Below are 21,272 nucleotides of genomic sequence, written 5' to 3'. Positions count from 1 at the left end.
CTGACAAAGTGGTGCTGTGCACAAGAGCCTCCTTTCTACCAAAAGGTATCACCCCTGGCCTACTTTTTATGCTTCTCCTCATTCCTCTAAAGAAGAGGAGCGACTCCATAGTCTGGACCCAAAAAAGAGTGTAGTTCTACCTTGTCTGCACATGATTTCTGGTTGCATGACCAACTCTTCAGTGGGGTACGTTGATGAAGCGGACCATCTCCAGATGGGTTGTGCTCTGTATCAACATCTGCTATGCACTAGCCAAGAAGCAACCTCCTGAAGGTGTGCGGGCTCATTCTACTAGAGCTAAAGTGGGCACCACTGCGTTTACACACAGAGTTCCGGCCCTCGATATCTGCCAGGCAGTAACGTGGGCTTCCCTGCACACGTTCACCAAACATTAGTGTCTGGACAGTCAGGTCCACATGGATGGGCACTTTGCCTGTTCAATCCCGCAAGATTTTTTTATTTGAATTTAGTGTGGGTATCGATTCAAAAGGTAAGGAATATGCGTCTGGAAGTCTCTATCAGTTGAACGAGATTATCTTCAGTAATGCCTGATCTGGTAGAGACTATATTTAGCTGCAGATTCCTTACCGACTCACCCATCCTCCCCGCTCTGCAAATGGATTTCTAGGAGCAGGGGTGACCCCTTTCTGGGTTCTGATTTTGACACGCCATTGGGCAGTGTTCTTGGCTCTGCGCTTCTGGTGTGGAAAGTCGTGAAAAGAAACTTACGTTAGCATGCCTGAGTGGCACCCATATAGGTACTGTAAAGTCACTACCTGCACGGAGGATGGATGTGGAGCCGATTGACGCTACCTAGTGGTGCGCAGGGGTACTGCTTACAAAAAACTTTTCGGATCCAGTCTGATACCTGTTGAAATTCAAAAGGTAAGGAATCTGCGACTAGAATGGGTCAAAGGTAAATAACTTGTACTTTAGGATCTGTGAATCGCCAGCCGTGCTCTTAACAAGGCCTTTAATTGAACTTCTTCTCCCTGACTAATTGTTTCAGGATATACCTTGATTGGTAACCTACTCTCTTTAATACGTTTAGTTTGTAAGTATTGTAATAATTCCGGGAAACATCCTTTACAACACAAGTTTTACCACGCAGTGCCTTTACGACGCAACTATTACAACGCATATCATTACAAAGCATTGCGCTGGGGGGGGGGGGCTCTAGGATAGGGAATGGATTTAATTTACTATCCAACACCTTCCCTACTATCCACGGGGACTAGAGTTGGAATAGTAAATTAAACTATTCACTATCCAGCACCCCTAAGCGCTATGCGTTGTAACAGCATGCGTGGTAAAAGCATGCGTTGTAATGTCATACATCCAATAATTCCCTATTTGGAAGAAATAAAGCACCGTCTGTCCTGTAAATGCTACCTATAAGGAAAAAAATCATATGGCCTATGTAAGCACACATGTTCAGGATTGTCATCTGTATTCAGTGGGAATTTATTGGGTATTAAGAGGTAGGAGAACAGGCATGAGACGTGGTGAAGAAGTGTATACATCATTATTTCCTGACGGGACCATTACAGCTGTATGCCATCAAGGAGCTTTATCCATAAAAGCAATTCATTAGTAGAGATAATTTTTTTTATCTCTCGTGAAACGTGGTCAAAATGTTGATACAGAAGTGAAATTCTTTGCACAGACGTGTTTTTAGGACAGTACAAAAGGATGAGGTTTTGTCACTGCAAGTCTAAATCTATCAATGTGTAAGAGATGAAAAGGTGTAGGCTCCTGACTCATCAAGTGAAAAGAAACGTGTCCCACAAAGGCACCTTGCAGATCCATGTCCCAAACCCCTCCTTCTCATCCATGATTCCTTTCAGGCAGCTTGTCCACAGCTGCAGAAGCAGCCCCTAACACCATTTGCATCACAACAGTGTCATTATCTGCCTACATATTTTTGCATACTGTACTCTTCTCTGTTTTGTGCCATTCACACATTTGTTTCTTTTAGCTGAAGCATCTCATATGCTTTAATTGCAAAGATGAGTCATGGACACCCAAGGCTGGGAGGGTTGATGAATGGTTCTGTCTGACAAGGTGTCAGGTGTATCCATGGCAGAGGTTGGTGAGCTTAAATGGTAGCTCATTTTGGTGTAGCTTGCTATTGTGGTGATATCTTAAGTCATTATCCACTGTAATCAGATAAATATTCTGTGTTTTAATTTACTGTACAGCAAAACACACAAGATGATGGACAGAATGTTGCACATTGGCAAAACATTCACCCCCAGTCACAGATCTGGGTTTATTCCATCGTTATTTTGCTCACAACGCCACCCCAGTTCAGACATGGCCATATGCAAATCAGTCAGGATAGCTTGACTCCAGTGGTGTAGTGAGCACGGGACCCACGTCTGGGCATACCTTTCCCACATAGGGCGAAGAGCATCAACTGTCTTTGCATTCATTTATTTTACAGCATAAATCAACCCCTGTCCCTGTTAGTGTTGATTATGCACTGTGAGTTTCAGGATGGGGTGGACACCTGAGTGTTAGTGTCCTGCCTTAAATACAGTGCTTGACGACTCTTAACATATGGCGCATGGGTGCAAACTAACACCGCAACACCTTTGACTTTTTTAGACTTCATTTCTTTTGGAGCACCTACAAAATGTATTGCGGAAGTGTGGAGAGAGTGCACAAGATAGATATCCTATTATGAAGTTTCAAAAACTGGCTAGATGACTGAACAACCATAGGATCTTGATTTTTAGGTCTGGCATTGGGACAGCTTTAGCTGTTTGTGAGGGTTGTATGATGGTACAATGCGTGCCTGAACAACGCATGCCTGTACAACGCGGTCTCTACCATGGCCACATCTTTAGCAAGCATGCCTTTACCCCACCGGGGAAATGCACGCATGGCTCAGCCCGCGTTGTTAAGGCCGTTTCCCATTTGAGAGCCTTGTGTAATAAAAAAAGTAATAAATTAGGTGTTCTTACATAAAGTAGCTATGGATCAAATATCCTTATGCATCGGTCTGGTCAGCTGTCTTTCAAATTTTGCTTCTACCCACCACCGCCTAAAGCATGAGGCAATGGCTTAGTCCACTTAAGCATTGGCTCTCTTCAATGTCAGTGAGAGCTTTTTCCCTGATCTCAGGTACTCATTCACCTTACACAGAATTGCACTTCAGTACCAGAGCTACTTGACCAAATATTTAGCTTTCTTATGTTTTTTTCTGTTATTTTTTTAGTTATTCATGTGTGTTAAACTACGTCTTCAGGTTACAGTAATTCAAAGCCACTAATACCATCTAGTTGCACCTATAAGAGCAATGTTTTTCTAATATCTCTTATAAGTGCGCCTGTCAACTAGGAAACACCCATACTGTTTTGTTAAAATTACATGCAATAGTCAACATTTTTTTTATTTAAAATGTTATTTCTAGCAGAGAGCCATCACATTCAGTTAGCATGTTTTGTTCTGTTTATTTTTCTACTTTATGCTTGCAATATTATATATTTTTTGTTAAATTAACCATCACATGTTGCCAAGGCCATACATATTGGTTTTGCCAATGCTTGTTAACTATGACTTCCAGGAGACCCAGTATAATTTTGATAAAGTGATCAAGATTTGTCAGTGTAGTTATCCCAAAAGTGTGTAATGGATCACATTTCTGCCGGGCTATATATGGTGCGCCCATTTTAAACTGCCATAATAATGCACCCTGCATCCTGTTCCCAGTTCTGAGTTTTAGGATTATAGCTGCTGTAAATAGAGGGGTAATGCTACCTGGTAATAGTTTATCCCATCTTTTTATAAGCACCCTATTTTACAGGCCAATTTAAGATGAGGTCCCTTCATAATCTGGTGTTTAAGCTACGGTTTCGAGCTCCCTTTCTAACATACAGGAACGTTTTGTCGTTAATTGCATGTTTCACAAAACTCAAAAACATATTTTCTCCCCTTTTTCTTTTATTCATATTTTTTTAGGTAGTCTTTCCCCCTGTTGGGATCATATTACTTTTGATGTGCGTATTATTGATTTACTTATAGCAGTTGCATTCCAACAAATCACCGCTAACTGGAAAGATGTTGCTAATATATCGGTTAAAGCTTGGTGGTACAATGTTTGTCATAATCATAGATTAGATACTGCCTTTGTGTTTCCTCTTCATATGGTGCCGAAACGCGCCAGTTTGTGGCTTCCCATAACGTTGTACCTTGATGCTTGTGCTAAAAAATCATTCCATTTGTCTCCCTTGCAGCAAGAAGTCTCCAAACCCCCTTGATTGACCTTATTTGTTCCTCTACATTTCCTTGCCTAATAGATTTCCTTATTGTCTTCTTTCTCCTTTTTTTTTCTCTTTCTCCTTCTATTGTATAGCCTCATTATATCTTAATAACCTTTGTACCTTTTATTATATATGCAATGTGTATCTAGATTGTTTTACTTCTTTCTTATATCATATATGTATATTGTATTGACACCTTTTATTGCTTAAAAAATATTTGTTCAAAGCTCTCTAACTGAGCTTAATTTAGCTTTCTTTTTAAAAAAAAAGTACAATTCCCTGTCGAGACCATCCAAATTATTAATACACTGAAACTGAATTTAGTTTAACCTGTAAACTCTATCAGCACTTTATTGTTGCCACTTTGACGCCTCTAGAGATATGAAAAAAGTGTGTTTTCGGTCAGAACGAGCATTTGTGTTAAAAGCAATATTAACTCGTTCTCTGTGGATTACTTGATTCATATTCTCTGAAGCACTTCCCACGATTGTACGTTTATTGCTTTCCAGGAATGTAGTCTGCACAGTGCCCCTGTAAGTGCTAATAAATGAGGACAAAACCATAAACTAGATTGCAGCAATGCATAAAGGTTAAACAATAAGGCGGCCACCAGCAGTAGGCGTGCATTCTGAGCACCTTGGCTGTGTGCGTTCTAGGAAAAACATTTAGCTGACCTCCTTTCTTTGGTTAAGAATCACTGTTCTTAAGTATTGAATAACAATTGGGCCCTTTTCTATATCTCTTGGGTAAATGCGCGTTTTTTTTTTTTTTTTTTTTAATTAAGGCTCCGCTAACATCAATGATCGAAGCATGATGGGAAAACGTGACAGTGAAATGGCCGTCATTGTGCAAGACACAGAAACAGTCCTGTCTGTGATGGATGGCGAAGAATATTTTGCAGGAAGATTTGCCCAGTCTCTTCGAAAGCAATGCTTCAGGTAATGCTAAAAAGATGCATGGGTACATGTTATGTTATCTAGTATTTCTATCATGCTTTTTACTGTGGTCCTTATGTTTTGTTGAGCACGGTTGCAAGCTGTACAAAGGCTGCATAAGTGGGTTCAGAGTGTCTTATGTGAAAGGATAGGGATGCGGTGTAGGGGCAGAGCATTCACTGTGATCATGTCCAGTGCCACTGGAATTATGCAGTTGTGCGGCCGCTGCGTTTTTCGCATTATTATAGATTTGCTGCATGTGGTGCCACATATTCCATAATTTGCTGTATGATCTACAGAATTTAGCAAAAAGAAAATAGTTTCAGGTTCAAATGGTTAAAAAGTTAATAAAAAACGCAGCTCCACGTGTTGTCGCAGAGTGAAAGGCCCTTCGCAAAGGTTGACTGGTCACCTTTCTGTTGCTTATTGCGAAAATTCGCTATTAAACTGGTACCCAGGTGCAACAATTTCCCAGACAGTGTTAACAAGTGTAAAAATGACAAATTAATGAAGTTAATACTACCACAAAATGTGTTATTATGCATCATTTTCCATTTCCTGCCACATAATTTACTCAACCCTGCCACATAAATTGGCCCTCCCCTACACATAATTTCAGTGGCCTGATCATGTCATTCTATGGTAGTGGGGCAGGTGTTGAGTCCACATAAAGTGCATAGTCCTACAAGAGGTGTCACACATGCTTAGGGAGGTGTGTGTGTGGCTGTTTAAGATGTTGATAGGCCAGGAAAAGGTGATGTAGTGCACTTGTTGGTGCAGCTTAGCATACCAGTGAAGCAAAGAGCTGTAGGTGAAGTAGTAGCTTTCCACAGATAGCCGCTCTAGTGTGACACTCCTTTCATCCTCTGGTTCATTGGGCAAGACCACTTTTTAGGCCGCAGCCCATCATACTTCTTTCTCTTCGAGATGGCTGTAAGTAGCGCAGAGATCCTTTGCCGCTATAGACCGCTTCCATGTGTATTATTGGGTGGGCAGTGTGGTACAAGTTCACTCATGAAGCAGCTGAAGCAAACAGGCAAGCTTTATGGTGTCATCAGAGGTTGGCGTGACCTTGGTTTGTCCGGATGCAAATCAGCGAGGGTCCCCACCATTGATCCATTTGGATTGAGAGTGTGAAGTCTCCTTGGTGATGTTTTGTGGTTAGAAAGAATCACTGACCAGACCTGGGGCATTGAAAAAAGGCTATTGCTTGACTGGTAGGGATGCAATATTTGCTAGAAGAACAGCCTGATTCCTAGTACTGATTGCTGTGCAAGGGAGTATAGCCAGAAAATTAAAGTACCCCTCACATTAAACAATTCTTCAGTTGCATTAAAAGCGAGGAGATCTGACCTTCCTTAGAAGAGTGCCTTTCACCCATCCATCCAGTGTCCCAACCATAAACCTTTCCCTTTATTTAACCATCCCTCTGTACTTCCCATCCCCTTTCTATTCATCCGGCCAACCTGGAAGGAAGTGAAATTTCATGTGAGTGCTCCAAACTCTGGGACAACCAGTGTCAAATGGTGGACTGTAAACTATGCAGGGCCCATCCTTTCACTTTTTTTCCAATTGTTTATTTTTCCATCCATTCATTCGCCGGTCCACCTACCAAGCCTTTAACTCTTACATCTACCAACCCTCAATCAGTCTTCCATCTATCAGTCCTTTGATCCTACCATCTATCCATTCAATCGTTTAACCTTTCATACTACTTTCCCCTTTTTTCAAAATGTTCTTCCACTCATTCCTTTCTTTCACCCTCCTTCCTCCTCCCATTCGTTCTTTCACCTTTCTACCCATTTTTTCTCTCATCCATACTTATTCTGTCTTAAACCCTCTCTCTACCTTTCTCCTTATTTTCATTATTTCTCTTTCTCGGTTTCCCTCCCTGAGCATATACCAGTCCAGTCCTACAACCCTCTTTCATTGCCTTTCTGGCAATATTTCTATTCATAGCTTCTCATTCTCTGAAAATCTGCTGACAGAAGAGGCCCATAAACAACTAGTAAGGTTTATGCAGGACACAGTTCAGCAGACCATCAAGCCCCCTGGCAGCCACTGCTTAAGCTGATGGGGTGGGGGATTCCCTACGCCACTGTTATTGTGTAATGCAGAATGCCTTCAATTCAATTCTTCAGCCATTCAGCATCGTGGAGTTATTGAAGTCAAGGCATGATCTTGTCCAAAGGGTTGAGATATAGTAGAAGTTGGCCTTTTCGCTTCTGGACTCCTTGAAGTTTGCGGCAGAGATATTCTGTGGCACTCAACTAGCCTCAATATGCTCACTCATGTATGAGGGATCATTATTGGTATGTATTCGTGAACGATGCCCAAGAAGTTAAAAATCTGTCGTACATGCCTGAGACCATGTGTGGTGCTGTAGCTGCTAATTAATTTTGTCAGAGCTGTTGTGCATGATGGATACATGTAATGACTTATGTACGGGGGAAAGTCCAGATGACCAGTTGCAAACATTTTCTACGGTATTGCTACTGTCTGTATATGGGTTTTAGTCACCCACTAAAGAGAAATGTTTACCTGACTCCAGTTACTTTTTGTAACCAGGGTGAATTATTGGTTGCATTTGGCACATTTATTGGACCAATATAAACCTCCTGTGTGTTGTGTTTTTTTCACAGTGTCTACATAGCCCCCTCTACAGAACTCCACATACCTCCACTACCGGAACCTATAACATTTTGTAACTTGATAATCAGAATTTGAACTAGGAATGAGATCCACCTTGAAATAACAAATTTAAATTGTAATCATCAGATAGGTTTCAGAACTTCTACTTCATGCAACAGAACACCTTTATAATGAAGGGGGAGTTAAATCGGAACACAGCAGGTGCAAGTGCAAACATGGGAACACATTTGATGCATTTATCTCAAGCATGACAGGTTTTCAAATACTTTGTACTGCAAAACTGTCTTTTAAAAGTTACATATTTTTGTTAAATTTCCCAACCTAAACTTGTGTACTGTATATAGATGGAGGGCACACTAACAGTTAGGACAGTGGGAGTTGTTCCTTTTTTTCTAGGACAAAAAACAATGCCAATAATTTAGAGTTCAGAGATTATGGCTGGAGAATTTCTAAAGCTTGGTAAACAAGGTGAACCAGAGTTAGCTTGGCTAGTGCAGGTTTGTAAGTCATATTTATTTTTGTGGGTATACTCCTTGCATAGTATGGATGCAAAACTGAAATGAAAGATGATTCCTGAAGGCAATGCTGCCACCTTCTTTCTGATCTTCCCCCGCCCCACCCTCACTGCATGCATGAGTACTTGTTCTTGCATTGACGTCTTTCCTGCTTGATTGTCTTATTTTCATTTCTTTTTAGGGTAGTTCTCGGTTGTACTGGTGACCAGACTGTTGACCTTCAGGATCCTGTCAGTGATAAGTTTTTTAAGGAAGTGTGGGTGGCAACCTCAGCCCGCAATGCCACTATATTTGACAAGGTAAGAGGAACAGCCTGTTTTATTTGGGTTTAATAACCTTCAGGAAAAACCTTACAAATTGTGAAAAACAATCCCTAGGTTTTGGTGTGACTGATAGTGTGATCTGCTGTCCTTGCAGTTCTCCATCCCTCCATTGTTTTTTATTCAGGAACATGGATAATAGTCTCTGAAGCACTGTCGTGTCACAGTGTAAAAAGGACATCTCGCCTTGTGCACAATGTTTGCTCCCACTGATGGTTGCCAGTCTCACATGTAGATTGAAAGTTTTCATTCATTGAGTGATTCTTTTTTGTTAATGGTTACCTTATGCCCTTTGGGTTGGAAACCATTCAGCACGGGAGTGGCTGCAGAGCTTTGATGCATTCCCTTTTGACGTTCATTTGGGTCTGTGAACACGCTTTTCTGGATAAAAATGGTACTGCACTTGTTTGGCTGGGCCTAGCACCCACAACTAGAACAGTGTGAATCAGGGGCGCTCAAAGATAATCTTAGGTTATTGTGGATACTTGCAAAATCCGGAATTTTCCCTCATAAAAACGTGAGGAAAATGCATTATTTTAAACAAAGTTTGAGGTTTGTAAGACAATGTGGTAAGAAACTGTAGTTGGGATCCACACAGGTGACAATATGATGGACTCCCCCGGTGTCCATTTTACAAAAAGATCTGGGTATGGTAGATTTCCCTGACTGCCCGCTTAACCTGGGCCCTAATTCCACGGTTTACAATAGCCCCAATGTAAGTCCATTTTGATGGGGGGGAATTTGATGTATGTCTCCATATTGCTTTTTGGAACCTTTCTTGTCGTGGGCACTACACAAGTGGGGTAATTTCTTTTATCCGAAGTGTGGGAATGTTGGTTGGAAGATATGTTGTGGACCTGCAGAGATTCCAGAAGTTGCCCATATAAATGTGAGAAATGCATGATTTAACCAATGTTTGAGGTTTACTGGGCATTCCGTGTAAGAGAACATAGAAGGATCCACTCAAGTAACACCACAGTGAACTTCCCTGGGTGTCTAGTGTTTAGAAATATCTGGGTTAAGTAGGGCTTCTTTATTGCCAGCAGACCCGATCATGAATAGTGCAGCCATTCTGCGTTCCAAATGAAAGTTAATTGAGATTATTGCAGCTTTAGGAGTGGGGGATGGACCCAATGCATTGGTGGCTTGGGATTCCGAGAGCCAGGAATGCCCCTGATTTTTAATTGGTAATACCTTTTCCATCATTTGATGAAACTTTGCAGTCCTAATCCTTTTACCACATTGGCTGATGATGCAATGTTTTGGGGTGATTAGTTAAGAGTGTGTAAAGAAAAAAAGGATGCCCCTAAACACCTTATTTCACCAATGCATTCTCTATACCCTTTTTACTTAGATGTAGCAACAAAATAACTAAACTGATTTAGATGAAATTTGGCAGGAATAAAGATTATGGGATGGAAAGTGTCCTTTCTGGGTTTTTTATCCAAATATGTTCAGTAGTTTTTAAGTATTAAATGCAGTATTTTTTCAAAACTATCTAGGAAGTACTGCGACATAAAAAAAAAATTATATATGAAAAAAGACTGTATGACATACACCTCTCCACTCTATGGCATGCCACTTCACTCTATGATACACTATCCACTCCATGACACTCCACTCTGTCACTCTACGCTTTTCCACTCTACAACACACCACTGCAAACACACCACTCTACTCTGTGATATGCCACTCCACTCTCCGATACACCACTCTAAGACACTCTATGACATGCCACTCCAGTCTATGGTACCTACTGAAATCTAAAATAAAATGTATACATGACAAAAGACACTCTACGACACACCACTCCACTCTACAACACATGACTTTTAAAATTCATATATCTGCTTCCCTTTGCTTTATTATCATCATGTTGGTTTAATTTTGTTTACAAAATGTTACTCTATTTCCCTAATTTGTTATGTGATTGTTATTGTTTAGCATTTAAACTTTAGTACTGCAAAATAATTAACACATTGCCTGTGAAGTTACACCTGCCTGCTCTGTGCCTTAGTTACTGGGGCTATTCTCAGGTATATTTAAGTGTTTTAGTATTTCACCCTGATGGGCCATTGTGATTATTACTTGAGATGGGTACTTAACGCCCTCAACTAATAACCCAGTTTCTTACACTGATTAACAAACATTTAATCAACAATGTTTAAAGGGGCATAATATAGAACTGGGTATTGTAGTCACACCCCTGTAAGTTCCAAACATAGTTTGTACCTTAATAAGTGGGCTTTCCTAAGGATGCACTCTAGAGGTTTTGATGGAAACAGGATGGAAGTGTAGTTAATACCTATTACACCTTAACCTAATGATTTGTAAGAAACATTTGTAAAGGTATTTTTTTACCTTTTCCATCACTTCTAAAAGATCAAGCATTATATTGCTGACAGTAGGAAACCTGCACTATTTACCTCCGTTTTCTTATTGGTTGTGTAGGAAGTTGGCACATGTTGAAATTAACACTCTAAAGAGCAATAACAATTAATGATAAATCATGAATCATCTACCATGATAAGCATGCTTAGTCCAAAATAGATGTCAGTCGATATTTTTTTAAGTCCACTGTCTTTTGCAAACCAACTTTATAATGGGAGAGATTCACAAGAATGTTTACGCACCTTCATTTTAAATAATGTGGTCAAACAACCCTCCTCCAAGCACAACTGGCACAGAATAAATATTTGTGGGACCCACACTTAGATACTACCTTTGCAAATCTTCTATTTAATACATATATTCTATTGCAGGAAGTATTGCCTATGGAGAGATGAGGGGTACAGTGTTGGTCACTGTACTGGGGGTTATAACTTTGTAGGTATTCCAAAAAATTTTCCAGTGCGTCTTGCACCTCATTTGTACATGCAACTATGCTGTAAACATGATGGGATAAGTGCTTTTAAATCATACTTCACTTGATAGTTTGCAGTCAAATGTTTGGTGGAACATTTCTCCACTACTTGTTAAACTGAAATATGCCTTTCTCTTTCAGGTTTTCAGGTGCCTTCCTAGTGATGAGGTTCATAACATGGATCATCTACGTGACTTCATAGCCAAGCCAGGGCTGGCAACAGAGGATCCAGTTAAAGCTGTAGAAGAACTACAGAGGATTCGAGGTTTCCTAGTGCAATTCCCTTTCTACTTCCTGGTTAATGAAAACTTAATGCCTTCTGTTGGCACAAAGGAATCAATGGTTCCAGTGTTTGTTTGGACATGAGTAATCCGCAGCAGCTCAGATTTCATAGACTACTTACTGAAATAAGCAGAATGGTCTGTTTACATATCAATTTCAAAATCTTCAAATGTTGAGCCTTTTATCTGCGAAGGAAACCTAAAGTACATAGGTCTTTTGTACATCAGTGGGGAACAATGCATCATGAAGTAAGGGTTTGACACCGCAGGTTCTTTAACAACTAAAAATCAATTACTTTTAATTACATGTGTCTTTTGAATATTTTTGTTCTTTATTGAATACCCAGACATGAGAAAATGATATTCATTTAAATTTTGCACTCAGTTGTGAACCACGTTTTACGTGTTGCCACTAGACCCATTTGTTCATTTAGTCAATTAATACCATGTTAATCCACTTGCTTTTCTTGCACATGACGACTTGAAACAGCCATTCATTCTTTTGCACATCACAGAAGGAATTTCAATATTATTAATATTAACAATATGCTTACATTTTTCTCTGTTTTTTTATAATTGGGTGTTATATTTTATTGCCAGTGCCACAGAAATAGAAGCACTCTGATTTCTTCATATTTTGTCTGCAACTTGAAGCCTACATCATGTTTTTCAGTCTTAAATTACAAAAAAATCAAATTCAAGTACCAAAATGCACTGGACATTAAAGACCATGAGTGATCCATTAGCATAAAGAAGTTAAAAGCAATAGGTGTCTCAACTATATGAAGAAAATATTGTCTCTAGATATATATGCTGTAAATAATTATTTATTAATTTAAAACACGTCTTTCCAAGAATGTTTCAAAACCACTGTGATTTTATAGATGAAAAAAACTATTTTGAAATCACAGGTGTGCATACCCATAAAGGATATTTTTGTGATTCTATTTTCTTCCTACAAGGCACATGATTTAAATATTGTTATGCTGTATAATTGTTTTTCATGTTTTCCAATACTGTGAGTTATAAACACTAACATTCCTTTATATAATTGAGGATTGTCCATTAATTTACATAATTGCTGCTATAACATATCACTGTCATACAATCAGTTAAGTGCACTTAGCAATAAAGAATATTTGAATTGCTGATTCGATTTGGCACAGAATGTGCACATCTTTCTAAACTTAACAACTTGATAGTATGTCTGTGGGTGGTATGCCTCTAATATATTTTTAAGAAGTCTTCCAAACTATTTTACATCTATCACAAAATTACTTGGTACATCTAACCTCCTAGGACAATGTTGTCCATTCATTTGCTGGTCTTAATGTTTCTTCTCTTCATTTGTTATTTACTTTTTCTTTTTATTCATGGTCTCTTGATAGTGATGACTTTTCTTGAGCTATAAAAAAAGACAGTTAGGGCACAGAACATAATCTTGTACTAGAAAAGAATTAGACTATATAGGCAGTTTCCCCTCTTGTCATGCAATTCCCACCAGCCTCTATACAATCTTCAACATAGCAGCAAATAAACATTTGACAATTGACTTTGTTCTGTCACAGTATCCTCTTTATTAAAAACATATACGTTCTGCATCCCCTGTTATCCAGACAATGTTTAGATTGCATAGTAATATTAGACACAAACAACATGGTGTGTGAACGTGCTTTTTGGTAATTCGGGGGAGAGAAGCAGTTTTAAAACCATCACACACTTTGTACTTTTTTATATGTTAATGTTTGCGTTCTTTCCCAGACTTGAGGGGAAAGCAAATCACAAATTCTACCTCCTAAACATATTTTTTTTAAACAAAAAAATCTGACTCAAACACATTTTATGGGTTATGAACGTGATGTGTTCTATTGCGATTTAGTGAAATCAAACCATTGTTAAAGACTATGATGTTTATACTTATTGCCAACATATATGGGTACTTGAGCACAATTTATTTCTCTAGTCCTTTTAAACCAGGATTGAAAGTTCTGTCTTTCTCAATTTACAGTAAAGTAGGTGTTATTAATTTTCTAAGTATGCTGATTTTACATATAATATAGTCTCTATCTCGAAGACGCTACTGTCCAGTGATTTCATTGGATATGGGGCTGTTGTACGATATGTAACACATTTTAGTCTAATTCCGTTACATGATCCTCTAATGAATGTTGTAATGAAAGTTACATTAGGTAAAACTCTTTTTACTGTTTAATATACATTACATAATAATTTTTTTAACTGTAAATTAAGTGTACATATTTTATAATTTTTAATAAATGTTTTCTCTTATTACTTTACTTTTACACTGTAGTGACACATATTAGTCTACAACCATTTGAAATGGCAGGAAACTGTAATTTTATTGTCAATTTCATTTCCTTTGGTCTTTGCAGTAAAGGAGATTTATTTTTCTTCACTTTCAAAATTACAGTATAAAAAGGCAATTTCCTTTGAATCTTTTTTAATTTTCTTAAGCTATCCTTTTAAAACAAAGAGACGAATGTTAAGATAAGAAATCAACAAACAACATAACTACTATGAGGAATTAAAGGCCTCTCAAAAAAGAACTCAAATAACATCTGTATTGTTAGGTACTGATAATAAATGGAGTCATTTCCAGGAAAATATGTGTTTAACTGAAATTCCACTACTGTGAATTACACCTTCTATGAAGGATCTGAACTAAATGCTTTCCGAGTTTTCTTTACCTACACCATTCTGTCTCAGAGACAACAACACTAGTTCTTGTTTAAATGAAATGAGTATAATGCATTTGTTCATGTATTAAATATAATACATTTTGCTGAATAATTGGTGTGGTTTCTTTGTTTTGTAGGAGACCAAATATACAATATTTATATTTTCATGTGGGTCATGCATGTTTCCCTTTAATGCTAGGAATGATGATTTGTTTATCTCTCACTGTGAATACTCATTCTGCTGCCTTCCTAGAGCCAGCTCATTTGCTGAATGTGTTTTTTCAAAGCAAACATATTTCATACAACATACTGTTATGTTTGCATCATGTGGGCCGTAACGCATAAGTATTCCAACCAGTAGAGAACATTCAACATTATCATCAATACGTTCTGCTATATACTGTGGTTCAGTATCTTTTTATGTAATTACATGGCACTAAAATATTATCAGAAATAGCTACATCTGTGTTTTTGTTTCTGTGGCTTCTATAATGTGCTAGGCTAGCCAGACATTATTTGTATGGTTACTCATAGAAAGAGCCTGTTATGGTGGCTCAAATAAGATAGCTCATGGATGAAAGGACTGCAGGACTGTCTAATCCAGACAAACTCAATAGACCAAATTTACTAAAATTGAGTATGACACTCTTGTGTAAAGAGCACTGTGCCAAGGGCCATAGAAACAACCTTCTAACCGTGTGCCTCAACAATCACAAAACACTTAAGGCAAACACATTCAACTCTGACCATACCTCAGCATTCAACAGAGCAGGCACAATAGCCCACAATAGGTTCTTCCTTCTCACCTTCATAAACAATCCAATCAAAACCATTAGCTATAGGGACAATAATGTTCCATTCTCAACAATACTAAAACTCCACTTAGAATGACTCAACACTTTAACTACAATGTGAACCTATGGAAGGTAATGTAGGATTGCAGTAAACTATCTAGCTAAACGTTGCACCAAAACTTTGCATTGTCATCAAACATACTGTGAATACACAAACATCCACTAGAGGACCACTGGTACGCTCTCATTCTGCCACCCAGTGTCAAGGACCATACATATTGTGCTGTGGTAATTAACAGTAACTCTCTATCCGAGTATCTGTCTTCACACAAGTCCCTGCACATCAGGCAGTTATATGTTTTACTAAAACATTTTGCATGATTTGCCCTAAACCTACTAAATCATGTGTGCACAATTTGTCTCCCGTACCATCATTTTTTCTTTGCATTAATTACAGTGCCGAAGCCCATTCCAATATTAAATTGTTCTCAACTATAGAAAAACGGCGTTTAATTTGCAAAAGAGTAAGTGGTGGGTCTAAAATCTTGCTCAGAGACCTGTGGCCGGCACCATTGAAGATCAAAATGCCAAATGCCAAGGCTGTGTGGTCTTGATTCCACCTCATGCATCTTTAATCCACAACGAGACACTCCCTGCGTCTTTATATCACAATTGAACATTCTTTGTCACCCCTGCTTTCTCCCTTTGTCAATGTTTTTCAATCTTTCTTTTCCTCCTTTTGTGTTTTTCTTTCTAGCACTGATTAAAAATCTGTTGAAAGAAAATAAGTGCTGGTCCCCAAAAACCAGTGCCTTTGGACCCCACCTGCAACCACCAGCTAACAATAAGCACTACAGAACACTCATATTTCTCTCTTCCCCTATCATCACCTGGCCTGATGTGTGTCTGTTGTCTTCCACATCTACATGCATGCAGTAGATTATCAGAGGCCACTCACCAATTGCAGGACGCAAAGATATTCACCTCATGATCATGGATTTCTATCCTACCTTAATTTACCCTACCATTATCAAGTTCTTAGGGTCTGCATGCTCTAATTTGAATGCACTCTTTGAGCTATGCCAAATTGGTTTGGCTGTTTCCTGTGTTTCCCTGATGGTGCAGCCCCCATGTTCGCAATAAGTGCACACTCATACAGCTGAGAACAAGTGCTCATGTATTCTCCTGAACAGCGCATGAATGTTAAAAGCTCAGAAATGACAGATTCTACTGAAACACATTTAACTTGACATTTATTGATCTATAAGGGAAATCCTATGGAAAGCAAACATAAAATATAACAAAGAGAAGACTGCAGGGTTAAGTACCTCTATATAGTGGCCTTTGATATACATCAGTGCATTGAGAATAGCATGAAAGACGTACATTAATGGCACTCCCTTGTATGTATAGGTTGGAATTAGAATGAGGTTTCAATATAAAACTGGTAATCATAGTGTAAAGATTTTTATTGGATAGATATACCATGAATACTGGAATAGTTTAGTACTTTAAGATCCATCAAATAGTCTTTTTTTATCTCTGTATCATTACATGCAAATTTGGATTTACAAAGTGGACCTTTGTCACATTTATTATTTTTCAGAAAGTAAAGATGATTAACTAAAAACGTTAATCAAGATCATGTTCCTCAAGTACACTTTACAGTCAAAACTAGATCCTAATTTTTATATTTTATAATATAACATATGAAATTTTTGCCATTAATCTTGGTGGCCATAACACTTTGATACTATTGTGTTAAGAAAGACAATGAATATGTTGAAACATGACTCGGTGAGTGACTGAAGAAATGTTTGCTACCATGTGAATCTTATTCATAAACAATCGGTTTGTTAGAAAGTGAGATGGGGTTTTTGAAACAGTACACATCAAAATTGCAGAAACATGAGCAAAGATGTTATGAAATATGAGCATTAATGGTTAAAATGTAAGTTTGCTACGAAATTTGGAGAGACTTTTGGATCCGATTAGCTTTTAATTTATTATCACGCAACTTCAACTTTCCAGAGTGCAACTGAAATTTACTGAAATTGGATTGGTGAATTTTCCATAATGTTTGTAGTTTACTATCCAGTATGGAAGGCAGTCATTTTCTTAAGTATGAGACTCAAATTGATGAATTAGCAACCCATAAGTTGGTTGAATATAATGCATAATCTTAAAATTAAAAATGCTAACTTACCACGGCTGTTGTGGAGAACATATGAGATGTTGGCTCAGTATAATCAAACTTGAATTTACATACTAGTATGTGTTAGTTACCTTTTCTAAAATATGAGCTGAATAATTTGTAAACTATCACCATTGAAGATACCCTTTCGTCATTGTGGTGCCATATTATCTTGCCTATTATCCATGTAATTGGTTTATGCCTTGTTCCACTTAACAAGTGCAATGCCTTCCAGTTCCTATTGATGTCACAGTGATTGTTTTATTTAGGGAAACAATGAACAGATAGTTGTACTTGGGCTAGTGGCGTGACAGTCAAGCATTGATATAAGCCCATGGTAGGTGCCAACAGAACTTACCTGGTGCTGGGGTAACTGTAGAAAAAATGATATTTTGAGGTCTAAACCCCCCAAAAAACTACTCTTTAGAAATATGGTAAATAAGCAATGTTTAAAAGAGGCATGACTTCCAACTGTTCACATGCTACCATATATATATTTATATATATTCACTGAAAAAACCATAGGTTTCAGGCACTTTATAGTTAGGAATTAGCTTTTAAAAAACCTTAGCAATTCACTACAAAAACCATAGGTTTCAGGGACGTTATAGTTAGTTGAACATTTGACTCATATAAAACCACAGAAATTCGCCTGTTATAGTTAGTTGAGCTAACTATAACTCGCGCGCCCTCAATGCACTGCTGATGATGTAATAATAATAATAATAAAGGGGTCTTATCGTGCGCAGACTTAGCCCAGTGGGCATCAAGGCGCCTATATTACATCATTCATGACATGGTCAGTGCCATCACTCATGACATCATCCAGTGAATGTGTGTTTCTGTAAAGGTTAAATATGTTTTATATATATGTATGCCAAGGTGTATTGAAGAATGAATGCATTTACAAGTGCCAAAAGGAATTATTTCGTATGTGCGTGACTGACTGTATAAGTGAGTGATTGAATGTGTCTTACTGAATGCATGGGTTAGTGACTAAACTGTGTAAAAGTCTGTATTAGTCTCTCTGTTGGTGTGTAAGCAACTGCATGCGTTGCTGAATAGCTACATGAGGGTCTATATAGGTTATTGATTTGTTTTCTGATTATCTGTATGAGTCCCTGAGTGCCTGTGTGGGGGGTGTATTAGTCTGTGCATAGATGTCTGAGTGGGTGATTCGGTGGTTGTATGGATTAAAAAGTGCACCTGGGAAGGACTGTATGGGTGCCTTAGTGTATGTATGGGTGTGTTCGTGAGTGAATGAATGTCTCAGTGGTATATCTGTGACTAACTACATATGTTTTAAGGCACCATATGTGAGTGTTGCAGTATAAATTAGTATATGGGAGACTAAGTTATTTGAAGAGTGTGTGGATAAATAAGTATCTGCTTCTATCAGTGATTGTATAAGACAGTAAATATGTGTTAGTATCTGTATAAATAAGTGATGTTGTGGGTCTAAAAATAACTAAGTTGGTGTGTATAACTGTATACATGAGTAAATGGGTATGTTATTGATTCTTTGCTTTAATGACTAGGTGTATGAGTAACTCTATGGATGAGTGGCAGAGTATGACTGCATGTATAGAGGTATGAGTGCATATTATAGTCCTGTACTGATGAGTAACTACAAGTATAAGTGACTGGATGTGTGTGTAGACCTAGGAAATTTTGAGTGGTATGTACTATATGGCATTCTTTTGTGTAAGGTTTCAAAAATAGTAGTCTGCATTTTAGAACCATTCAGTGTAGTTGGGCTGGTGAATTAAGGTAGGGTCGAACATAGGCTCACCTTAATGATCCACATGATCATTTGACACTGGGTCAGAAGGAGAAATATAATGCCTTTTGTCCAGAGGCCCATTATTAAGGCCAGAAATGCAATTTAAATTAAACCTAGCGTCATTCAAGACATCGTCATCAACGTTATCAGTAGTTGGCCTAACGGCTAAGGCGGTCGTCCTCAAATCTGGGGAACTGGGTTCGAGTCTCGGCAAGTACGTGCAACACCCTGTGATTCTGGCCAAATCACTTAATCGCCCCGTGCCTACCAAAAATGAAAGTGTCCTCATGTAACGCAACTGGTGCTCGTGTAAAGCGTTCTGATACCCAATTCCATCTGGTCAGGTTTGCGCTATATAAAACTCCGTAAAATAAAGAAAATAATAATATTAAGGGGGGAAGAGGGTGACCCCGAAAAAGAACAGAGGACCAGTAAACTGGAAAACGCCGTTCTAAGGCACACTATTAGGTGCTGCATGTTTCTTTCCTTTTTTGGAAGGAATGTCAGGAGAATTGTGCATGATTTTTTAAGTGAAAGCCTCAAGGGACTTTGAAACATCCAGCATGGACACAGATACTGCTTGTTGCACAGAATCCTTTATGAAGGATTTTAAATTGTCTTTCATTTTCTGAGACTCCTCTTCTTCAGACAGCCCTACGGTACCCCTGAAGACCAACCTCTAGCGCGACACCTTGACTCTCCCTTACATCGATTATCACTGACTATACAACAGGGACATCCCGAACTGTTATTATAATTTAACCATTCTCTCTTGCACACTGGCACTTTATTATATTTCCCCTTGGCCGGCATCGAGGAAGAATCTATTGCTTAACTTTTTATGATAAACAGGCCGTTCAACATGATGTTAAGCTTATTTTAATTGTGTAGCTGCTACCTCACCACGGATTTTTTTTGTTTTATGGACGGAACCTTCGTTTTAACACGCTTAAATTTGACTCATGTTTTATTAACAGAATTTCCTTTCTCCTATATTGTAAAGGTTTTAAATAACCATGCACAATAAAGTATCTCTCTCTCATCTTCAGACATAATGGTCAGGTAAGTGAACAATACCAAAAGGAAAAAGGAATAAATAAGTAACAGGGGAAAGAAGGGGTAAATTGCAACCTGTAGGAGAAACTCCGCTGAGGGGAAAGCACCTAGGAAGTGAAGGAAGGGCCACAAGCCTGGGAGTCTCACTGACACAAGGAAAGAGCAGTGCGTTGAGCAGGGTGCTCCAAACATGAGCAGCACAACAGGGAAATACAAAGCAGGTACACGCTGAGCGAAATGCTTCAACGGGGTAAGGAAACACTGAGGAAATTCCCTACGGATGAGAGTCAGGAGCGAGACCTGCAGCACTGACAGAAGGAAGCACTCGACAAGGGGAACAACCGTTGAGCTGAACTTTTTCACGGCACACTGAATGAAAGCAGCGAGAGCATGCGACAATGGAACTAGTAACTATACTTAGTAATAATACCACAATAATCTATAACAATGTAAATACTAAACACTGGTAAAGTGAAAAAAGATTTGTAAAATAAGCAGAGGATTTATCTTGACTGTGAGCAGCAAGAAAAGAGGATTTGTTACTCTCAGTTGAGATAGTTATGGAAGTGCTCGACGTCCTGGTGGTGGTTCTATTGTGACGTAATGTCTTGGGGGCACATTAACAACGGCCAGCGATAATTATCGCTGGCCGTGCTTAGCGATAATTATATTATCGCAGGCTATCTCTGGTATTTATCGCCCTGGTAGCGCGTAATTAACAGCGCGTTACTCCAGGGCGATAACAATTCCAGAGATAGCGAGGTTATCGCCCTTTTGCAGGGGACATCGCTGGTTTTCCAGCAATGTTCCCTGCAAAAGGGCGATAACCTTATACGACCCACAGTGTCGTATCAGCATAATCCACCCCATATGTTAGGGGTGACTAAGTCAGGATTTTAGCAGATGTTAGAT

General features: G+C 38.6%; 1 protein-coding gene across 2 annotated transcripts in view; it reads left to right on the top strand.

Moving 5' to 3' along the window:
* Positions 1–14,645, top strand: part of PLD1 (phospholipase D1) — a 499,520-nt gene extending 484,875 nt beyond the window's left edge. For both annotated transcript variants that reach the window (XM_078665562.1, XM_078665561.1), the window contains 3 exons: positions 5,053–5,206; positions 8,552–8,669; positions 11,695–14,645. In XM_078665562.1, the coding sequence (XP_078521688.1) occupies positions 5,053–5,206; positions 8,552–8,669; positions 11,695–11,919 (497 nt within the window). In that variant the 3' untranslated portion in view covers positions 11,920–14,645. The remainder of the gene's footprint in view (positions 1–5,052; positions 5,207–8,551; positions 8,670–11,694) is intronic.
* The last annotated feature ends 6,627 nt before the right edge of the window (positions 14,646–21,272 follow it).

This window comes from Lissotriton helveticus, chromosome 11 (genome assembly GCF_964261635.1).
Source record: "Lissotriton helveticus chromosome 11, aLisHel1.1, whole genome shotgun sequence".
NCBI lineage: Eukaryota > Metazoa > Chordata > Amphibia > Caudata > Salamandridae > Lissotriton > Lissotriton helveticus.
This window is presented reverse-complemented; position numbering and strand designations above follow the sequence as displayed.